This window comes from Zea mays, chromosome 1, assembly GCF_902167145.1.
Source record: "Zea mays cultivar B73 chromosome 1, Zm-B73-REFERENCE-NAM-5.0, whole genome shotgun sequence".
Classification (NCBI taxonomy): domain Eukaryota; kingdom Viridiplantae; phylum Streptophyta; class Magnoliopsida; order Poales; family Poaceae; genus Zea; species Zea mays.
In genome coordinates, this window is record NC_050096.1 from 93,468,806 (window position 1) to 93,489,257 (window position 20,452).

General features: G+C 49.6%; 3 protein-coding genes across 6 annotated transcripts; 2 read left to right on the plus strand and 1 right to left on the minus strand.

Moving 5' to 3' along the window:
• Nucleotides 1–6,063: 6,063 nt before the first annotated feature.
• LOC100277947 (uncharacterized) lies at nt 6,064–13,300 on the plus strand. Its single transcript, NM_001371689.1, has 2 exons — nt 6,064–6,485; nt 11,647–13,300. The coding sequence occupies exons 1-2, from the start codon at nt 6,123–6,125 to the stop codon at nt 12,832–12,834; spliced, it is 1,551 nt and encodes a 516-aa protein (NP_001358618.1). The 5' UTR covers nt 6,064–6,122; the 3' UTR covers nt 12,835–13,300.
• A 1,010-nt stretch (nt 13,301–14,310) lies between these two features.
• On the plus strand, nt 14,311–18,632 carry LOC100283107 (holliday junction resolvase). Of its 4 annotated transcripts, none has more exons than XR_004857801.1 (9): nt 14,311–14,674; nt 14,751–14,810; nt 14,924–15,036; nt 15,210–15,278; nt 15,708–15,759; nt 15,859–15,979; nt 16,293–16,393; nt 16,510–17,899; nt 18,030–18,632. XR_004857801.1 is itself a non-coding variant. In NM_001156009.2 (6 exons), exons 1-6 carry the CDS (start codon nt 14,378–14,380, stop codon nt 15,973–15,975), a joined length of 708 nt encoding a protein of 235 aa, NP_001149481.2. In that variant the 5' UTR covers nt 14,318–14,377; the 3' UTR covers nt 15,976–16,162. The 4 variants fall into 4 exon arrangements, 1 of the variants encoding a protein (NP_001149481.2); XR_004857803.1 differs by having other exon boundaries at nt 16,304–16,393; XR_004857799.1 differs by having other exon boundaries at nt 14,322–14,674; nt 15,859–17,899; nt 18,030–18,469.
• Nucleotides 16,407–19,681, minus strand: LOC100280284 (uncharacterized). The gene is given in 5 exon segments (NM_001153212.1): nt 16,407–17,186; nt 17,290–17,437; nt 17,533–17,734; nt 18,064–18,325; nt 19,133–19,681. Coding segments are annotated over 5 exon segments (1,461 nt in total). The 5' UTR covers nt 19,438–19,681; the 3' UTR covers nt 16,407–16,642.
• Nucleotides 19,682–20,452: the final 771 nt, after the last annotated feature.

The following is a 20,452-nucleotide window of genomic DNA, read 5'->3' on the forward strand; positions in this document are numbered from 1 at the left end:
GACGGCGGGTTGAATAGGTGGAAGAATAGGGACTCTTTAGCAAAGTTCACCGCCCGAATGGGTATCGTGGAACCTGGGTCGTCCGATCCAATCCGAACGGCCATGATTACAACACATTAACTCCGAACCGGTATTGAACCTAAGCCACCGGATCAGAATCCTGCGTACCAGATTAAACCACTTCCCGCGATCAACCCAGATTCAACCGAGAGTGGATCAACGGCCTGGATTAAAACTATGTTTTCTCCCCTGGATCCATCTGATCCCGATCGGACGGCCCATCACGTTTCTGGCTGGGCAAATCACCGCAAGCCGATCTCAGCCACACACAGCCGATCAGACGGCCACAAGATCATCCCCTTCCTCCGCCCCGTCCAAGACGGCGGCGACCGAACCCGCGGCCGTACACCTCACCGGAGGTGGACAACGGCGATTCCTAGCCCCAAACCTAACACCCGACTAGCGCAACGTGTATGGGAAATCGAAGCGAACCGAGAGGGAGTGTTCTTACCGACGATCGCGATGCGGTTGAGGCCGGCCACAGCGCAAGCGGTACTGCAGCGGAGAGCACGTCGTCGGCGAGAAATTGGAGGCGCACGGCCCGATTCTGCACTGGATTTGGTTTCGGGCGAGCTTCAACAATGCCCGGTGACGCTTAACAGCCACGCGCCAAGGCCGAGCAATGGCGTGTCGTCGTATTGCCCACGGCGCCGAGCTGTAGGGCGGCGAACCGCACCGTGGAGTCACAGAGGTTGAGGTAGCGCGCATCGGCACGGTCGAGCTCGAAGGTGTCTCACCAGTGCGCGCTCGTGACGCCGCACATCTCCAGGTCCACCACCATGCTCCCCCGCGGCGGACCCGCCCTCTTTTCTCTCTGTGCAGGGTGACGGAGCTAGCACCGACGGGTGAGGAATAGGGCGCATGACGCCGTTACTTATAGGCCAAAGCATGGGATTCTGCCATGCCAGAGAAGCACGGCGAATTTGGCGGCATGGTCGGTGGGGAGAAGGGACCATGGGGCTCGATGCTTATCCACGGGCGAGATCGCGGAATCCGCGGCGTTGCTGGCGACCTGGCCCGGGTTGTTGTGAAGATCACGGCGGCGTGGATCCGGTCAAAAGTCCAGAGCTCCCGCTCGAGAGATCCGCGGCTGGTTGGGAGGACGCCAGTAGTTCGGGTGCGCGCGTCAGTGTCTGGCCGTGTGCGATTTCAGCGAAGGAGAAAGGGAGGCTGGGCTGCGCGACTGGGATTCGGTTGGGGAGAAAGCGCTGACAGCTGGGGCCTACCTGGCAGCGACACAGGGACGAGGGAGCGTGACCGCGCAGCGGCTGGCTGGCCGGGCCCGCCCGTCGATGTCCGATACAGCGTGGCGCGCGCGCAAGACGTTCGTTGTTGGGCCGCGCAGAGGGAAATGGATAGTGGGCCGAATAGGATAGCCGCTGGCCCATACGAGGTTTTGTCCTTTTCTTTTATTTATTCATTTTTTTCCTATTTCCTTTCCTCCCTTTCCAATTCAAATTTAATCCTAGTTTAAATTTAAACTTGTGACAAACTTATCCTCAATTTATATTGTGAGATTAGAAGTACTAATTTTAGAAATACAACTATGCATATTTTATTTATATTTTGATATCCTTTCTCTTCTTCTCCTTTTTCCTCAAATCCTCTCCATTATTATTTTATTTTTATTCGTAGTATTATGGTTTTAAATGCACAAATAAAGATCCAATATGATGCAAAGGTTTATTTGTGTCGTAGTGAAGTTTTACTCATTTTTAAACATGACCGGTCGCATGTGATGATAAATGGAGATGCACCTATATTCAAAGGAGACAATTCCTCCTTTTATTCTCCCTTACAATTTGAGTATTACATCCTTGCTCTTGCTGGCGACGACGATGTCGTCCACATATGTGAATATATTTCTGCCAACTTGCCCTTCGAGCACTGTTTTGGTAAGCCTGGAGAAGGTGGACCCGGCGTTCTTGAGTCCCTCCGGCATTCTGATGAAGCAATATGTGCCGAAGGGTGTTATAAAGCTGGTGCTAGCCTTGTCTTCCTCCTTCATGTATATCTGGTGGTAACCGGAGAAGCAGTCGAGGAGTGACATGACTTCGCATCCGGCCGCGCTATCGACTATTTTGTCGATCCGCGGCAACGGGAAGTTGTCCTTTGGGCAGGCCTTGTTGAGACTGGTGAAGTCGATGCACATTCGCCACTTGCCGCTCTTTTTCTGCACCATCACAACGTTGGAGAGCCACGTGGGGTAAGCCACCGGCTCGATGAATTTGGCTTCCAGGAGGCGGTGCACCTCTGCCTTGGCGGCCTCTGTCTTCTCGTCGGACATTTTGCGAAGCCGCTGTTTTTTCGGTCTCACCGAAGGGTCGATTCCCAAGTTGTGCTCAATTATGGATCGGCTGACCCCGACCAGGTCGAGGGCTGACCAGGCGAAGACATCTTTGTTCTTGGACAGGCAGCAGAGGAGTTTCTCCTCTTCATGCGAAGTGAGGTCTTCGCTGATAGTGACTGTCTGCTTGGGCGTGGCCTGGTCGAGGGGAACAGTCTTGGTCCCGTCGTTGCTCTGCAGCTGTACCTTGTCGTGCTCTTTGTCGGTTGGGTTGACAGACGCTGGGACCTCGCGCTGGGCCGTGAGGCAGTGCACGTTTCTTTATCCGGGGACGAAGTCCCGCTCTATGTTGCGCGCAATCTGTTGATTACCGTAGCGCCTAACGGACCTGGTATCTTCATGCACAGGTACAGTCCGTGAATGGCTGCCTCAAACTTGTTGATAGAGCCCCGACCCATGATGGCGTTGTACAGATACACCATATCGACGATATCAAAAGTGATTTGCTCACTTCGGGCATTGGGTGCTACACCGAAGGAGAGAGGCAGCTCTATTTTACCGACAGGGAAAGTGCCCTTGCCGCCGAAACCATACAATGGGTTGTCCGAAGGCTTGAGCAGACTATGGCTTATGCCCATGCGGTCGAAGGCATGGAGGAAAATGATGTCTGCTTGACTGCCATTGTCGACTAGGACTTTGTGCAGGTCCCAGCCTGCCACGCTGCAGTTAATGACCATGGCGTCGATGTGGGGGGCGCTGCGCAGGTCGACGTCTCGTGCGTCAAAGGTTAGCGGTACGTGGGACCACTTCGTCTGCACGACTGGGCCGGTGATGGCGACGTGGTTGATGCTGCGGTAGTGGTCCCGCTTCTGCCGCTTTGTGTCGAAGTCGGTGCTGGACCCCCCAGTGATCATATGGATGACTCCGCGATACAGCTGATCGGCGAAGTCTTCTTGTTTCGGGGCGTGGGGGTGAGGGATGTTCTGATGTTGCTGGTGTGGAGGTGGGGGTGGAGGAGGTACGATTTGTACTTCCTGGTGGTGTTGGTATGCGTGGTGCGGTGGATGCGGGGCGGGGGCGTGGATGTATGGTGGAGGGGGTTGCTGATAAGTGTGCGCGACAACTCTGGGGTTGTCGGCTGGCTGCGCCCGTGCCATCCTGTCTTTGGTGGCCTTCGTTTCTGGGCAGTCTTTGGTTTGGTGGGCACAGTCTTCGCCATGAAAAAGACAGTAGAATCGGTGTGGCGGTTGCGCACGCCCCCGACCCCTACCGCGGGTTCCGTTTCCGCGACCCTGGGGGATACTCCTGGTGGCGAGGGGCGTCAGCAGCGGGGTGCTGGTTGGCGATGTTGTGCACTTGCTGTTGATTGCGGCCGTCTCGACCGAAGTCTGGTTCCGGAGTCCTCGTCCACGTGCGGCTGGACTGTGGAGCATCTTTGGGTTTCCGCTGAGACTCAACCTTGCGCTGGTGGAGCTCTTCGGACTTGGCATATTTTTCAAAGAGCTGATATAATTCCTGGAGGTTCTTGGGCGGGTCCCTGATGCAGTGGCTGTAAAGGACGCCGGCGCGAAGGCCACTGATGGCGTAGTGAATGGCGATCTGGTCATCAACTGAGGGCAGCTGTGACTTGAGTGTAAGAAACTTGCGGTAATACTCCCGCAGAGTCTCTTTTTCCAGCTGCTTGCAGAGTGAGAGTTCGGCCAAGGCGTCGGTGTCTGGGCGGTACCCTTGGAAGTTGAGCAGGAATTTGTCCCGGAGGCTTCTCCAGGAGTCAATGGACAGCGGAGGCAACCTGGTGAACCAGGTGAGAGCTGGGCCTTCGAGGGCGATGATGAAAGACTTGGCCATTGTGGCGTCGTCCCCTCCGGAAGATGCAACGGCGACCTGATAACTCATGATGTATTGTGCTGGGTCAGTGCTGCCGTTGTACTTGGGATAGGTCCCTGCCCGGAAGTTGGCGGGCCAGGGCATCACTTGCAGATGTGGCGCCAGGGGACTTCGCTCGTCGAGGTAGTTGACCCCTTGGAATGGCGCGGCGTGTGGGAAGGTGTGGTCGCGCTGGGGGAAGCGCGGGTCTTCGAGTTGTGCGCGCTGTTGCAGGGGTGGCCCATGCTGTAGGCCAAGGTGGCCTTCGCGCATGTCTTCCAGTTGTGCGCGCTGTTGCAGGGGTGGCCCGTGCTGCGGGCCGAGGTGGCCTTCGCGCTGCATCAGCGCGATCTCCTGCTCGAGATCCTGGGCCTTCTGCTCTTCGTCACGTATCATTTGCCACACCTTGGCTAGTGCGGACACGCGCTGGCGCTTGGCCTCCAGTATCTCTTTTTGCCTCTGTAGATTGCGGTTCTTGAGGCGCAGGGGGCGCAGCTGTAGCTGTTCTTCCGCTGAGACGCCGAGGACCTCGCAGTCTTCGGTGAGGTCCGCGCCCTCCGGTGGGGCGAAGCCTGGGGGGTTGCGATTGTCCTTCAGGGCCGCAGGTGCCGAGAGCATCGTCTTCGCAGGTGCGGAGAACGTCGTCTTCAGTAGCCTCGTGGTGAGTGGAGTGGGTGAGGGCGAGGGCCTTGCCCTTTTTTGCGGCCAGCAGTGCTGCCTTCGCAGCCTCGTCAGCCTTCGAGTTAACTTTCTTGGGTGCCATCGCGGGTGGTTTTTTCGTCGCACGAACGGTGGGCGCCAAATGTTGGAACTTGCTCTCTGCAGCAAGGGGATCCAACGGGGGTGTGTAGTGACGTAAACAGGGTTCTCGCGCTGGATGGCAATAGCTCTGTTCAATCTCGCCTCTCACGGGCACTGTGCGGGGGTATTTATAGGTATCTGAGTGCCCAGCGTCCTGTGTTAAGGACGCATGTGCCCTCATACACCTAGGTTATCCCCGGAATATTCCCATAAAGCGGGGTTACAGACCGTAATTACATGGATGCCTTTACAAATTAGGCCCGTAACGCGCAGCGGCCACGCAGGGCCTGTTACAATGGGCCGGATCACACGTGGGCCTCTACGCTGGACGAGGTCGCGAGATGGGAAGACCTCGTCACAGGTCTTCGTCCGATGACGTATGGGACGAAGGGTGAGCCTGTCCGTTGTCTTGTCTCCGTTGGTCCAACGACTGCGGCGAAGGCATCGAGCGAAGGGTGGCGTGTTCGCCTTCGCCCTAACACATCAAAAACTGCTCCAGACCATTAAATACCTAGCTTTTCGATCCACTTATATGAAAATCACTTTAGTCAAAACGTCTAAAATCAATGTGAACACAAAATTAACCGAGTCTTTACGATATTAGAAAATCGTCACTTTCTACATTCTAAATCCTATAACTCTTAGGGGGTGTTTGGTTAGAGGGACTAAAGATTAGTCTCTAGTTTTTAGTCTCATTTTTGCCAAACACTAGGACTAAAATATGGACTAAAATGATTTAGTCTTTAGTCCTTCACATAGGTGCTAAAAGAGACTAAAAATCTACATGAGTGTATTCCAAGGGCATTTGAGTCTTGTGGACAATGTATTTAATAACTTTAGAATCTATTTAGTCCCTAAAACTAAACAAGTATGACTAAAATTTAGTCTTAAGACTAAAGTTTAGTCCTACGACTAATTGAAATCAAACATGGCCTTATATCACGATATTCACAGCCATCCACTTTGCAGCCTTAAAAAAAGCTGAATCCCGTATCAGCGCAGAGGCAAAGGGCCCTGCGGCGACGAAGTGCTCCGTTCTCCGTTCAGTAATCGACATCCCAATTCCCTACCTACGAATCCCCCGCTCCACACCGTCGCCGCCGTCGAAATGTCGGCGATGGGATACGACCAGGGCCTGTCTACCCACGGCGCCTCCTGGCCGCAGCGATCCGACTACGATCCATACTCCTACGCTTACTCCCACCACATCGTCGCTGCCGCCGCCTCCTACCACCAGCCGCCCCCACCGGGAACAGAGCATGCTGCTCCCACATCCGCCGCCTCGTCATGGTCGTCCGCAGCAGGAGCATCGAACAACGTCGTAGTGGGCGGGCCAGGCGCGAACCCTCTAACCGTTTCCGCACTGTCACAGCCGACCATCTTCGCCGCCTCGATCGGGTGGTCCGGGCACGGTGTAGGACACCTTCCGTACTACGACCCGCAGTACCCGCCGGCGCAGCATCCCACAGCGGTATTCACACACCTCGCTGGCGTCTTTGTATTTAATGCTGTGTACAAATGTCATCAGTAGGGTAAAAACTCACCGTTGTTTGCCGAAAAGAAAATATATATTCTACCTCTGAACTTTGCTGAGATAGCATTGGTGTAATGGTACTGTCCATTAGATTACGATCCAACCACAGATGCAACCATGGTTTGTTAGGGGTTTTTTATAAAGATTATTGAGCTGGTGGTGAAAGGGTTTAATGTTAAATGTGACCTACGGTTGGATCACGATCTAATTGATCAGATGGTTTGCTTGCATGTTTGCACAGAAGGATTGCCTGCATAGCAGTCGTTGCCGATGATGTGTCCCCTTAGTTACTCCTTGATTTATGAAAGGAAATCTATTCAGGCTCTTGAAATCGTTGATTATAGTTACTCCTTGATTCATTAAAGGAAGTCTATTTCTTGAAGCCTTTGATTTGATTGTAATTCTAGAAGGAAGGTAAATGGTTTCTTTAAATGAGTTTCTGTGTCCGTATTGTGAGCAACTGATGAATGCACATGGATGATGGACTGTGGTGCATTTGGTGTTTCAGGTTGTGCTAATAGGTGATAGGCACAATCTTCTAATTTCCATTCCGGAGGCTGTTCTAGTCTGTCTTTTGGAATGGAACGTTATGGTACCAACCTATACCGGTGTACCATTCTGGATTTTATAATAATATATGAGTATGCCTATACATATATATACTTGTGTGCACACAAAACTTTAGTAATAATCATGCTTGGATTGAGTACTTCAGATTGGTGAATAGCAGCGGCAGTGCGAAACAACCAGTTGGCTTCTTGTATTCCTCTAGTTTAGTCGAATCAATTATAAATGATCTATAGCCAAACATTTATTCGACATATCTGATTTGTATAGTTTTCCAGAATTAGATGGACCTCTTGTGAACTCATTATATTTGCTGCATGTTTCAGTCTGTTTTGTGTATAAAGTAAGATATGTATTTGAAAATATTATGTTCTTTATTATTAATGCTGGAGTTTTGATGGGCTCTTCCCTGTATCACATGAAAATTTCTTTGTATGGATTCAATGGATAGATAATTGTATTGTATAAATTGGTTTGCTTAGACGTTATAGGGTTGAATTTTGGGGTGGTCCATCATCTTCAGAATGAGTTGACCACTGCCACCTTATTCCTCACAAGCTAACAACTAGTATAAACATAAAAAACTCGACCCGCGGAGGTAAGACAACTCTCAAGCATTGATGTCATGGACCTTCGATCCATGGGGATAGTTGTCTTCTCCGGCGAGGTTATACCTCTGCCGCAGGCTTGGTTCTAGGGTAGCAGCCCTAGGCGCTTGAGAGTCATTGCAAGAGAGAGATTCGTTTGATAATATATTCCTTATTCTTTTGTCTCCTGCGTACATGCCTATATATAGGCCACCGGTTGACCAAATAGGCAACCACTAATTAGGCAAGTGACTAATTGGAACTATCTCCCCTACAATTTAGGTCTATCAATTTAGCCACCAAATCAGTCACCTTCATTTGCCATGCTTTCCTTGCGAGCGCTTTCCTTTACCATGCCTTCCTTGCGCGTGCTGCTGCTAGCGCCCTTGCCTTCCTTGCGCGCGCTGCTGCCAGCGCCCCCTGCGTCCTCTCGCTTTTGGCGCGCATAGGTGCGGCCCCACATGAGTGACCGCTCCCTATGATGCACATGACATCTCCCCCTCCCTTGAGGACCAGCTCGTCCTCGAGCTGCCATAGACTTACCTGACACGACTTAAGGTTAAGCCTTTTACATCTCGGCTTACCTTTATTATTTAAGACGAAAATACAAAATAATTGTGGAACTAAAATATAAATTTGAACTGCAGCTATGTCCTCCTGTCCTCCTAGATTCCAAGGAAAGAGTTGAACTGCGGCCTTCACGTTGGATGAAAGGTGGAGGAGGAACCAGCCCGTTCTTATGTTGGGTCTGTCCAGCACCAAGGCAGGTGCCCGAATGAAGCAGACGACCCTCTTTGGCCGTGCAGGGGGGCTGCATACCCAGATCTCGACTTCTGCAGGGGGTTCAAAAAGTATAGACGAGACCTGGTGGTTGGGCGCGCAGGCTGCGTGTTGGTGGCACCGCCTGCAGCAAGTGCAGCTTCCGCACCGCCCACCTAACAAAGAAGCCGCGCACTGCGGCTTGTAGGCGCACCACGGCCTGCTCATGTGATGGCGGCCATGGGGTGGCCCTGGAGGCCACAGCAAGGTGCTTCTCCCCACGAAGGGACTGTACCTGGCGGCGTGCCAGGAACCCTCGTGCTGCCGTCTGAAGCCGCACCGCTGCTTGGAGTTCCTTCTCTGTCTTCTCCTTGTAGCGGTGGAATATCACAACGAACTGATCCCACTTCTCTGTGAAACAGCCAAAACTCTCTTCGAGCCGAGTGAATGCATCTGGAGTTGGAGAGGGCGGGTGGGAAGGCGTTGCGGCGACTGGTGGTGGTGAGGATAACCTGGAGCTGATACCAGGTGTCATGGACCTTCGGTCCATGGGGATAGCTGTCTTCTTCGGCGAGGTTATACCCCTCTGTCGCAGGCTTGGTTCTAGGGTAGCAACCCTAGGCGCTTGAGAGTCATTGCAAGAGAGAGAGATTGGTTTGATAATATATTCCTTATTCCTTTGTCTCCTGCGTACAGGCCTATATATAGGCCACCGGTTGACCAACTAGGCAACCACTAATTAGGCAAGTGACTAATTGGAATTATCTCCCCTACAATTTAGGTCTATCAAGTTAGCCACCAAATCAGTCACTTTCCTTTGCCATGCCTTCCTTGCGAGCGCTTTCCTTTGCCATGCCTTCCTTGCTTGCGCTGCTGCCAGCGCCCGTGCCTTCCTTGTGCGCGCTGCTGCCAGCGCCCCCTACGGCCTCTCGCTTTTGGCGCGCATAGGTGCGGCCCCACATGAGTGACCGCTCCCTATGATGCACATGACAATTGAATAAGAACAAGACCTTATGCATGTTGAGCAAACCCTGAACCTCCACCGTGCCCACAATTAGTATAAACATCATTCCATGGTCCTTAAAGCGGTAAGGCAAGACAAGGCGTTGGACCACCGCCTGGACGCCTAGGCGAAGCCTAAGGCGAGCAAGGCGACGCCTTATCTATCTAAGAACCAGCAAGACAGTAGCATGGAGAGGAAGAAAAAGGGAAAAGGAAAAAGAATAAGGAAAAGGGTAGCAGGCCCGACCCACCATCTAGCCCATATATCTTCCCTTGCTGCCCTCCTTCTCCAGCCGATGGAACCGCCGCTGCCCCTGAAGGAGCCGCCGCCGCCCCCGATTTGGTGTCGCTGCACCCGATTCAGGCGTCGCCGCTGCCGATTCGGGCCGCCGCTGCCCCGATTCGAGCCACCGCCCCGATTCGGGCACGACCGCCCTGATTTGGGCCGCAGCCGCCCCGATTCAACACTGCCCTTCCTCATCTCCCTCCCTCTTGCCGGTTCTTCGCTGGGCGACGGGGACGCCTATCTACTTTTGGGCGCCTGGACGCCTAGCTACTTTTTGGCGTCTGGATAGGCGACGCCTTAAAAACTATGCATCATTCCACCAAATTTGCGGGATATCTCGTGATGCATCACCTCACCTAAGGCCTTGTTCGTTTATTTCCATTCCTTGTGGATTGGAGTGGATTGGGTGGGATTGAGATGTATTTTGACTTGCTATGGATTTAAAACGACTCAATCCCACCCAATTCACATAGTTTAATATCAAAACGAATAAGCCCTTGGAATGGTTCCTCAAACCAAACACCCTTTAACTTTTGAACCAATGTAAACATGTAACCTATCTCCTGGGAGATAAGAGACTATTTTGAGTATTTTCTTTTCAAAAGTTCTATGGGTATTGGCTAACTAGGGTGGTTTAACTTTGGAGTCCTGTAACAAGCAGTAATATTCATGATGACAGTAAAAATGGTAGTCTACAAGTGTAGTCATTAAGTACTGCCTTGGGTAGACATGCACGCATGTAAAATAAGTAGTAATATTTGATCGCGGTAAAAATTGTAGTCTATAAGTGTAATCATTAAGCACTGCCTTGGGTAGACATGCACGGCTGTGGTCGTCCATTGGTTATATTAAAATGCGGTGCACAGTTCGTGTTAAGTTAGTTCAAGGACCAGACTCAACATCCACACTAATATTTCCCTTTTATGTTCCAAGTTCCATCCACGTCGTTCAAGGATTTTACTTAAGAAGGATTAATCGGATTGGTTATCTCTCTGACTCCCAGGAATACTCCCTTTGAGCTACCTAAATGACTTGTATTTTAGGTGGAAATATTAAATGTTACAATTGGAACATGCAGATATGTTGGAATTTTTGGAGTTCTTGGATGACCTAAACTTCACACTCGAACGATGATATTTGCAGTATCATTATAATCTAACCAATAATTGTATATGATATTCCCTTGGGAAGGGTTTCCAATATTGTAACTATTAAACCCCTTTGCGATGTTGGTCAAACAAATTGGTTGATCTACCATAGAAAAGAATAGGCCGATTGAATAGGGAAGGCAATATATTTTTCTTATGTATTCCTGTGAGGCACTGTTGGCTAACAGCAAATTCATTCTTGGATTGGGCCAATGAGATGTTGCATGGAAGTTTGTTGAGGTTGCTGTTGAAAGACCAACTGTGGGCTAGTAACTTGTCTATGGTTAATCCTTCAAATGAGCATTGGGTAGCACAGTTCCATGGTTTCTGCTGTTATTGTACTAATAGTAGCACATACTCCATGGTCACACCAATAATTCATGGATAAATGTAACACTGTTGTAGTTTATCTGCCTGACATCTGATTTGAGCTTTGCTTGAGATTCCTTTAGTTCTTCATTAAGATTGGAACCTTTTTCTGGTAATAAGATATATGCAAGAGAAGAGATTGTGCTGGTTTGGACTTCTGTGTTTTAACATTTTCTATTTGCCACTTGTATGTGTCTACTGCATACAAAGACAGGTGGTAAATTATTTTATATCGTGTTTGTAAGTAAGCTACAGCAAACTGTTAACTGTGTACTCCTCAAGTACTGGCAACAATACACAACTGCTGTAACGTGCTGTGGTTTAGTGCAAATTAATGGAATCATGTTATGATATGGTGCTGGTCTGCCTTTTTCTTGCAGGTCGGGGGTGTAAGCAGAGGTGGTGAGCCTTCGCATGGTGGGGGCAGAGGTCTAAGCCCTATGTATCATCCTCTTACATGGAATGCAGGAATTACATCACCATGTGGTAGAGGACGAGGGCATGGAAACAAGAGCAGTGATAGGCAGTTAGCCCTTGGAGCATCCAGTGGATCATCTGCATCAGAGGCTCAGCCCGGAACAGTGTGTGCACCAGCACATGTGGTGCAAGCTACAACCATCAATTTCACACGGGGTACTGTAGTTCCAGCTGCTTGGTGTGATCTATGCCGAGTGGGGTGTAATAGCAAGGAAATCCTCGAGCAGCACAAAAATGGAAAGAAGCATAAACGGACTGTGCAGAGAATGCAAAATTTTGCTCGCCTGCAAGGTATGACTCCAGCTATAGCTGACATGGGTGCCCGTTCATCAACATCTTCTCAGTTGGCTGAAGTAGAAGGCCCCTGCCCCTCTAATGCAGTACATATGGTCCCATCGATTGGTTCAACCAGCTTTGGTGGAGAGCACAAAGACTTGGCTACTGAAAATGTTGTAGCTTCAGTTTCTGGAGTGCAAATTACTGAGGTGACATGCAGTTCTTCCAAGCAAAACACAGCACATCATACAACAGCAGTTGGTCACAGTGTCCAAGCACACGTAGAACTGCATGTTGCGGTTCAAGCTTATCAGCCTTCGAACGAGATGAAAGATGGCGGTGAAGCTGCACCAAATGCAACAGTTCCATCAAATGCGCAACTGGTGGAAGCAAGGATGGATGTCAATGGCAACAAGACTGGCCCAAAGAGGAAACGGACAAGAGTCGGCCGTGGGGGAAAGAAGCTGAGAGTGTCTGAAGCCCGACGTCAAAGGCCTGAGCGAGTAAGGGAGCAACCGCTAGTCTGCAACATTTGCAACGTGACTTGTGATACAAGAGCTGTATTTGACATCCATCTAGGTGGCAAAAAGCATCAATCACGACTCAAGCGCTCTCAAGGCCCAGATATGTTGTTCGGTCCTTTGGTTGCGCGTGTTCCTCCAAACCAGTCAGCAGCACACATGACAGGAGCTCTTGAACCACTGTACCATGGCTTGGGAGCTCCTTTGGTTGAGCAGGAGCCACATCTGGCTGGCACGATGCAGCACGCTTTCCCCGTTCTTCCACAGGCTGCTCCAACCATTCACGGCTGCTGATTATCCTGCACAACCGGTGACTGCAGCAATCAGTGCTGCTAGCAATGGAAGACCTGTAAACTGCATCACTGCGTACAGCCACTGGGCAAAGCTGAAGTGAAATAGGCGTATCCACATGTGCCCCCCGCCTGCTGTCTGTACTGCCTCACAAATTTCAGTACTTGTCGGTGGAGACTGGAGATGGAGAGCAGCCTGTAGTAGTAGTACTGAACAAACTGAATGTCAGATGTAACCATAGAACCTACGTCTCCTAGTTTCTGCAAAATGCACAAAGTTTCCGTTTCTACAGACATGCGTTCAACATCCACCGAGTTGCTGGTAGTACAATCATAGAACAGTTTGGTTGACATAGACTTGGTGTTGGTGTTATGCAATGGTGTATGCATGGCTGCAAAACAGTTTTTAAGGTCAGCCTCCACGGCTCCACGGGAAGTTTTATGACATAATTATCAAAACTGTCATATTAGATTTTGTATTGGTAGCTGCGACAACAGGTTATGTGGACGACTCTGTCTTTTTATAATCTGTCAACATAATAAAGGCAATATATCTAGTGTAAAAAATGATTAAGGTGCTAACATATTAACATCAAATCTTATCCGTGGATCCACCATTTATGGTTGAGTGTAATCTCACCTTATTACATGCTAAAAACTACTGGATCCACCATTTATGGTTGAGTGTAATCTCACCTTATTATTTGCTAAAAACTACTCACTCCGTTCCAAAATATAGTTTTTTCAAGCCTATTTTTTTCGTCCACGTTTATTCAAATGACAATAAATATCGACACACATGCAAACAAACTGCTGCATTTATATGTTACTTAATAAATGTATGATTAGTCTAAAACAAATTATATTTTGAGATGGAAGGAGTACTGTATTTTTGTAGAATAGAGTCTAGCGTCACCGGGTGGTATTGCACTCGGTTGTAGATGGACAGATGGTGATAGCTGGTAAATCTGATGGACAAAATTTAATGTTAGCATCCTAAAAGCCTGTACAAATGGTGATAGCTGGTAAATCTGATGGACAAAATTTAATGTTAGCATCCTAAAAGCCTGTACAAATGGTGATAGCTGGTAAATCTGATGGACAAAATTTAATGTTAGCATCCTAAAAGCCTGTTTGAGAGTGAAGTATTTTTACAATTTGTATATAATACCATGGTTTTGGGTTTTGGACAGTACTGTAGTATTTTATACATGAGGTGTTTTTTTCTTCTAAAAACTATGTTTTAAAAACCACAAATAATGTTTCTCAAAACATAGTATTTTTGGAGTTGTTAAAACTACAATATTATCATGACAATTGTAAAGTATAGTATTGTAAAACCATGATTTTGAGAAACATTGTTACCAACAGGAATGCCCCCGCTAGCTTCCTCTGTGCATAGAGGGGCCCACATATCAGTGAATGGGGCAGTTACTAATTGCGTGGGCTTGATTGAAGTAAAACTATGGGCCATTTCGTACGGCCCGTAACTCCTTTCCCCTATCCAAGGCAACGAATCAGCTGCACGACCGCCGAATCGCCTTGCCATGACAACCGCAGCGGCAGTGGAGCCGGCGCCGCTCGTGCGGGCCCGCGCGTGCGCGGCCTCCGCTTCCTTCCCGCCCCCGCGCCGTCGAAGAGCTGCTGGAGCTATCAGGGCATCTCCCGTACCAGGCCGGACGGAAGCCGCCGCCGAGCTCCCCGCCCCGCTCCAGCCAAACGCGCGGCGGCGGGGACGCGACCCGCTCTGGCACGGCGGCGGGTTCAGCCTCGGCGTCGACCTCGGTGACGCCCGCACCGGCCTCGCCATCGGGAGGGGGATCACCTTCCCTCGACCCCTCACTGTACGCACCTCTCGCACTCAGCTCCACCGCCCAAAGTAAACCTCACTAAATTGAGGTAGAGTTGGAATGGCACCAGGTTCTGAGGCTCCGCGGGCAGAAGCTAGAGCTTGCGCTGCTCGACGTGGCTCGGCAGCAGGTGAGGTTTCGCTTGGCTTCTCCTCTTCTGCTCTGCGCTGGCATTTTGCAAAACGTGATGCGATGGTGGTTCTGGTGTCCTGAACACGGGCGCTTTGCTACTCGAGATTGCAGGAGGCGGACGAGCTCATCATCGGGCTTCCCGTGTCCGCTGATGGGTCGGAGACACCGCAGTCCAACAAAGTGCGGAGCGTCGTCGGGAGGCTCGCCGTCCAAGCTGCCCAAAGGTGCGCCGCATGCCCCTGTAAATTTGGATCGCTTCAGTGAGCTAGGCTAGCTAGGAGCCGGGTGCTCAGCAGACTCATCGAGACCTCTGAACTGCGTGCATTGCTTCGATGTGTCGTTTGGATGTGTGATGGTTGTTGCGTTTAACTCAGTGGATTTGTTTTCACGGCAGCAGGGGCTTGAGGGTTTATCTGCAGGATGAATATGGAACGTCCACGGACGCCCTAGATTACATGATCTCCAGGTGAATCTTGGTTCATTTTTTGCAATTAGCATACCACGTAACGTAACTCTTTGTCATTTGCTAGCAACATGCACCCTGCTAATTTTTGCTAGTAGTTAGCACAGGCCTGTTTGGATCCAGGTTTGTCAATTTTTAATTGCTTGCTACTACTAGCTATTCAACATGGATCCAACCAAACAGTACCTATTCTGTTCACGGCAAACTGGCAATGATCCGGAACTTTCCCATATCACTGTTGCTGCAACAATTCTAGCTGGACCTTGCTGCTGATTTTAAAATTTGGCCATTTTAAGTATTTACAGTACTGCTCCACCTAGCAACACAAAAGCTCAAGAATGCAAATTCCTTCCTGCACATCGCTGGCTGTTAAATCGTGTCAAATTGTTAGTTCACTGAGAAGCTTGCCTGATTATCGACCTCAATTTTCAGGGGTGTCAAGAAGTCTGCTCGTGACACCAAATCTGATGCATATGCTGCTGTGGTATTTGATGCTACCTAGTATATCTTTCTACTTAGTGTTTATTTCCTCCTGTTTATGATTGCTTCTGGCTAAAGTTACAGCTGATTACTTTTGTTGTAGATGATTTTGAAGAGATATTTCACGTCTTCAGGTCGAGGGGCTAAGATTGTTCTCCCCAGGCAACCAGAGTTACAGGACAAGCTAATGGTTCAGTCTAGACAAGATGCTGAAGTTTAGAGAGGCATGTCTTCTATTTTCTCCATAGTAGAGAACATGTCCAGTTGAGGGCACCTCATTTTCTATACCATGTCATCCGCTGTGATGTAGATGATTGTTTGAGATATTGTAATTGTACTGCATCAAAAACACAAGCTGTTTTTAAACCTGGTCCTGTTTGCAAATTGAGTATCATCCCAAAACAAAACTCAGTAACATATTCATTGTTGCATTTCATGATTTTTTCCCCTGGGTATCCTACCTAGATTACTTCTTTCTGAACTCTAGTGTAACTTAGCTCTGTTAAGCAAATCTGTGACATATTTTACCTTATATAGCACTTTATCAGATCATGTATTTACATAGTTTACATCATGGAGAGTGCAAAAAAGAATTTGCTCAAAAATAGTCTGGACAGTCCAAGTGGGCATGAAATAAGGTACGTAGTACTTCACAACAATCCCCTATCCCGTCTCATGCAGCAAATATGCTTTTTTTCAATTCAGTACAACTGACCTGTCTTTCCTGGATCTGCATCTATCATGGTTGCTGCAGGCAATGTTTATACATTACTATGAGTACACAATGGAATGCCTGAGCAAAAACCACCAGCATCAATCGAGAATTAACTGATCCGGATCATCTGTTCATATGGTGATGAAGCATCCCAAATCTGTGCGTAAAAGAATCAGTACAGCTTGCTGAATTCAGTCTCCTGTGCTGGTTCACCAATCCGGGGGAAGAATGAATCCCTCTCAAGCATCGTCTGCAGTGAGTCCATCATCCTCACCATGGATGCCCACAAGATTGGCGCAGAGCAAAATGCATATCCAAAGACCGCCAGAGCCCTCACAACACCATCATGGTACCATGGGAATGCCATAACGATGAGCATGCCCACAATTGCAAGCCACGTTGTAAGCACATCAAGTGGCGGGAGCAGAAAAACATTGATAACGAGCACTGACAAGGCAAGCGCGCCAAATAGGTAGACGGACCAGCCCATGATCGGGTGGACTGTGCGTGGGACCACAAAGAATGGAATGGAATATGCAGCCACCATAGCCGCAATTGCAGCCAGCTTGATCAGCCACTGCACCAGGGCACTTTGCTTCTCAGGCCGTCGGTTATAGCACAGTTTGGTGATCCCTGGCCTTGCCAATCTGGTGACTGCTATGATAACTATGTACATCAAAAGCTCCATCAGAATCACTGGCATTTCAGCAGCATACCTGTGAAATGTAAGCAGGTAATTGTTTAGTGGATAGAACATAAAATGAATTTTCTGTCGGCTCAGGTACACATATTTGCTTCTGTGCTGTTTTATTGACTCACCCAAGATCGTCCCAGCGCTGCTTGTGCCAGGAAAGACCTAATGGCAAGACCGGCCAGGACCACCAGTACCAAGGTTTAAACCAAGGTGCGCTGGGGAATGTGATGACACTGTTTGGCCCACAGGGGACATGCCAATGTAGCTTGAGATCTGCAGTGTTAAATCAAAAGGGTGGTTGAAATTTTCAGAAGCAATAGCTGCAGGCAGGTGCATTGGTATTGAAGCTGTGTAGCTGCAGCACTCACAGTAGTATGACGCATCCATTTGATAGCCAAGAGGAAGGCGATAGGTCCCATTGAGCTTTGTGCCATTCTCAGGAGGGTGAAACATTGGTTTGTCGAGCAAGTCTGGGTAGCACCCAACCAAAAAGCCTTGGTCAGCACCATCAGAGTTTTCACGGCCAGTCTCCAGGTCATGAAGCATGCTTCTGAATACATCAATAGAAGGCTGCAGATTGAAGAAGAGTCCAATATTAGTCTGGTTGGCCATTACATGTCTGAGCACAACATATCTCAGTGTGTGAGTTTAACAAGAATCAAGTTATGGATGGTGGGAATTTTCTTTTCAATGGATCATTCATACTGGAAGAAGACGTATACTTCAGCTTTGGGGGTACGCATGCTCAAATTCTATTAGTTTGTAACTGGCATTTTGACTAAAGAAGTTTTGTATGACATAGCTAAGTCAACAAGCTCTCACGATTTCAAGCAAAATGACACAGATTTTGGTTGTATCGGGACAGGTCACAAGTGGAACAACGAAAGTTCAGTACATACCTGGAGCACGAAAAGACCGGTGTGGAAGTAGCACGGGTTGATGAAAACAGCACAGAACTGTCCACATTGGAATAGCTCGTCTGTGTTCTGGAGGAAGATGTTATCGGAATCAATCATGACGACACGCTCGTAGTCCACCAGGGTCCAGGCATAAAGCTTGTTCAGTGTCAGCTTGAACCTCTTGTTGGTCCCTCCTAGGTTGCTCTCGTAAGGATTCCTGAGGTTCTCCACTATCAACACCCTCATGCCATCCTCTTCTGTCCTGCATACGTCCCCTTGTATTGTCAATAGGTGTCTCGTTTCATTTCGCATTTTGCATTCAAAATTCCTAGTTCGTTGAAACAAGTCTTCGTACGAAAGTAAAACAAGTAAGAAAAAAAATGTCCCGTTGACCCTTGTGAAACGATGAAGCCATGTCTTGGGGGACATTCACCGATCGCTATTAATCGTTTGGGACTGACTTTGATACCACCAATGATAAAAGACACAAAAGTGTTGGCTATGAACCTGGTCAGAGAAACTACGGAAAACATTTATTTTTGTACAAACGAAGATCCTCTGTGCAATCACTATAAAAGAAAAAGGAAAGTTGACCAGTGTAAGTGGGTAGCAGAGGATTGAAAAAGTACACGACAGGAAATAGTCAAAGCTTCAGAGCTGTGCATCCATGACAGCATATTCTGTGAGCAACTTTAATAACAAAGTAAGCATTGCAGGATGCAGTGCATATGTCTCGATGTGAGTGGCCGAAGATACCCCCCACAAGAATTTGAAAAAAAAAAACTAGGAGAAGCTTCCTCTCTGCAGGTGGGCCCTGTTCCACTTCCCGAACTAGCAAATCATCGTTCTCCCAGGTACCCGAAAACACGTCACACATCCCCTAGTCTTCGCCTTGAGTTTCTACACTGTAGTTTGCACCGCAACGAGACGCGACGCGGGTTTGCAGTGCGCAATAAAATTATCCGCAAAAAATAACCTTGGAAAGTCTTTGCAAGGAATGGCTTCGAACTCTGGTTTCGCTATTGGTCGACGGAGACGCGTCGGAGCGGACGAGGAAGGCGGCACTCACATTGCGCGGACCCAGTCGCGCGGCACGTCGGCGGAGGCGATGAGGACGCGGTCGGCGTCGGCGCGGACGCGGGGGAGGGAGCGCATCATGACGCGCACGGCGACGTAGAACTCGTAGTCCCGCGGCGTGCCCATGTACATCATCGCGGCGTACGCGTGGCGGTGGCGCGGCGGCGGGCCCTGCACACGCGCCAGGCCCCGCTCCTCGCGCGCCGCCGCGGTCACCACGAGCAGCAGCAAAAGCAGCAGCAGCGACGACGCCGTCGCGAGCGGGCGCCGCCTGGCGACCGGCGGCAGCCCCGCCATCGCCGCCGTTCCGCGGCCCCACTCCCGCGCGAGGGTCGGCTGATCACCGGCCGTTGACTAGCCCCGGCGATCAGAGCGAACCAATAGGCGCCGCGCTGGGGCCCGGCCCGGGGCGCTGCTTGGCCTTTTTGCCTTGCTCGGCAGTCGTCGGCACCACTGGGTATGTACGCCACGCCCGCGGATGGTGTTTGGAGGAGGAGAATCAGAAGCTGAGATACTTGGCTGCCTCGGCACGATGCTTCTGGTTGGCAAAAGCAAGAGAGAGGAGGAGAGAGGGAGGTCAGAGAGGGGAGGGGAAACGGGGCGGCGTTTATTTATGAGTTCTCGGAGTGAGACCTGCCGGAGTAGCAGATGCTTTCCCCTTGTCCCGGTCCAGCGTACGACGCCCGGCACGCCCCCCACCTGGTACGTATCTGACACGCGGGACCTGGTCTCCGGTCGGCCCCGCCCTCCAGCGACCGGCGACGGTCCGGGCAACAACGCTTCCGTTGTCCACTCGTCCCTCCCTCGGCTGCTCGGCATCGAACCGGACGGCGGGGCGGGGACGCTTTCTTGCTTCCTTCCTTCCTTGTACTGTCAACCAGCCAGTGGGCTTGTCCCGTTGTCCACTATTTTCGTATTTCCTTTTGTTGGTCTAATTTCAGCAAAACCGTACACAATGGCTTGTTTCATATTTAATTACAAGTTTAATGGTACATTTACAAGCTTAAGAAGTTTAGTTGCACATATCAAAACATAAAAAATTATTACAATGACATAGACATATTTAACCCTATAAAATAGGGGATGCGAAGCTGGTATATGTCACTGTTTTTAGGGTGGAGTTTGAAATAGTGGAAGAGAGAAGAGATAGAATAGGAGATCAGCTGAAGATGTCCTTAGTCACACATAAAACTGTTGATAAAACTGTTTTGCCAAATAGCTTTTTTTTTAAATTTCCAGCTAAACCAAAGAACGCCGTTTATGAAGCTATTTAAGAAAAGAAGGTAGATTTAACAGTGAGTCTGAGCTGTAC

Coding starts and splice junctions, on each gene's coding strand:
- LOC100277947 (NM_001371689.1), top strand. CDS start 6,123: ATGTCGGCGATGGGATACGACCAGGGCCTGTCTACCCACGGCGCCTCC. Junction 6,486..11,646: donor CGGCGCAGCATCCCACAGCG/GTATTCACACAC, acceptor TTTTTCTTGCAG/GTCGGGGGTGTAAGCAGAGG.
- LOC100283107 (NM_001156009.2), top strand. CDS start 14,378: ATGACAACCGCAGCGGCAGTGGAGCCGGCGCCGCTCGTGCGGGCCCGC. Junction 14,811..14,923: donor TCGACGTGGCTCGGCAGCAG/GTGAGGTTTCGC, acceptor TCGAGATTGCAG/GAGGCGGACGAGCTCATCAT. Junction 15,037..15,209: donor GCCGTCCAAGCTGCCCAAAG/GTGCGCCGCATG, acceptor TCACGGCAGCAG/GGGCTTGAGGGTTTATCTGC.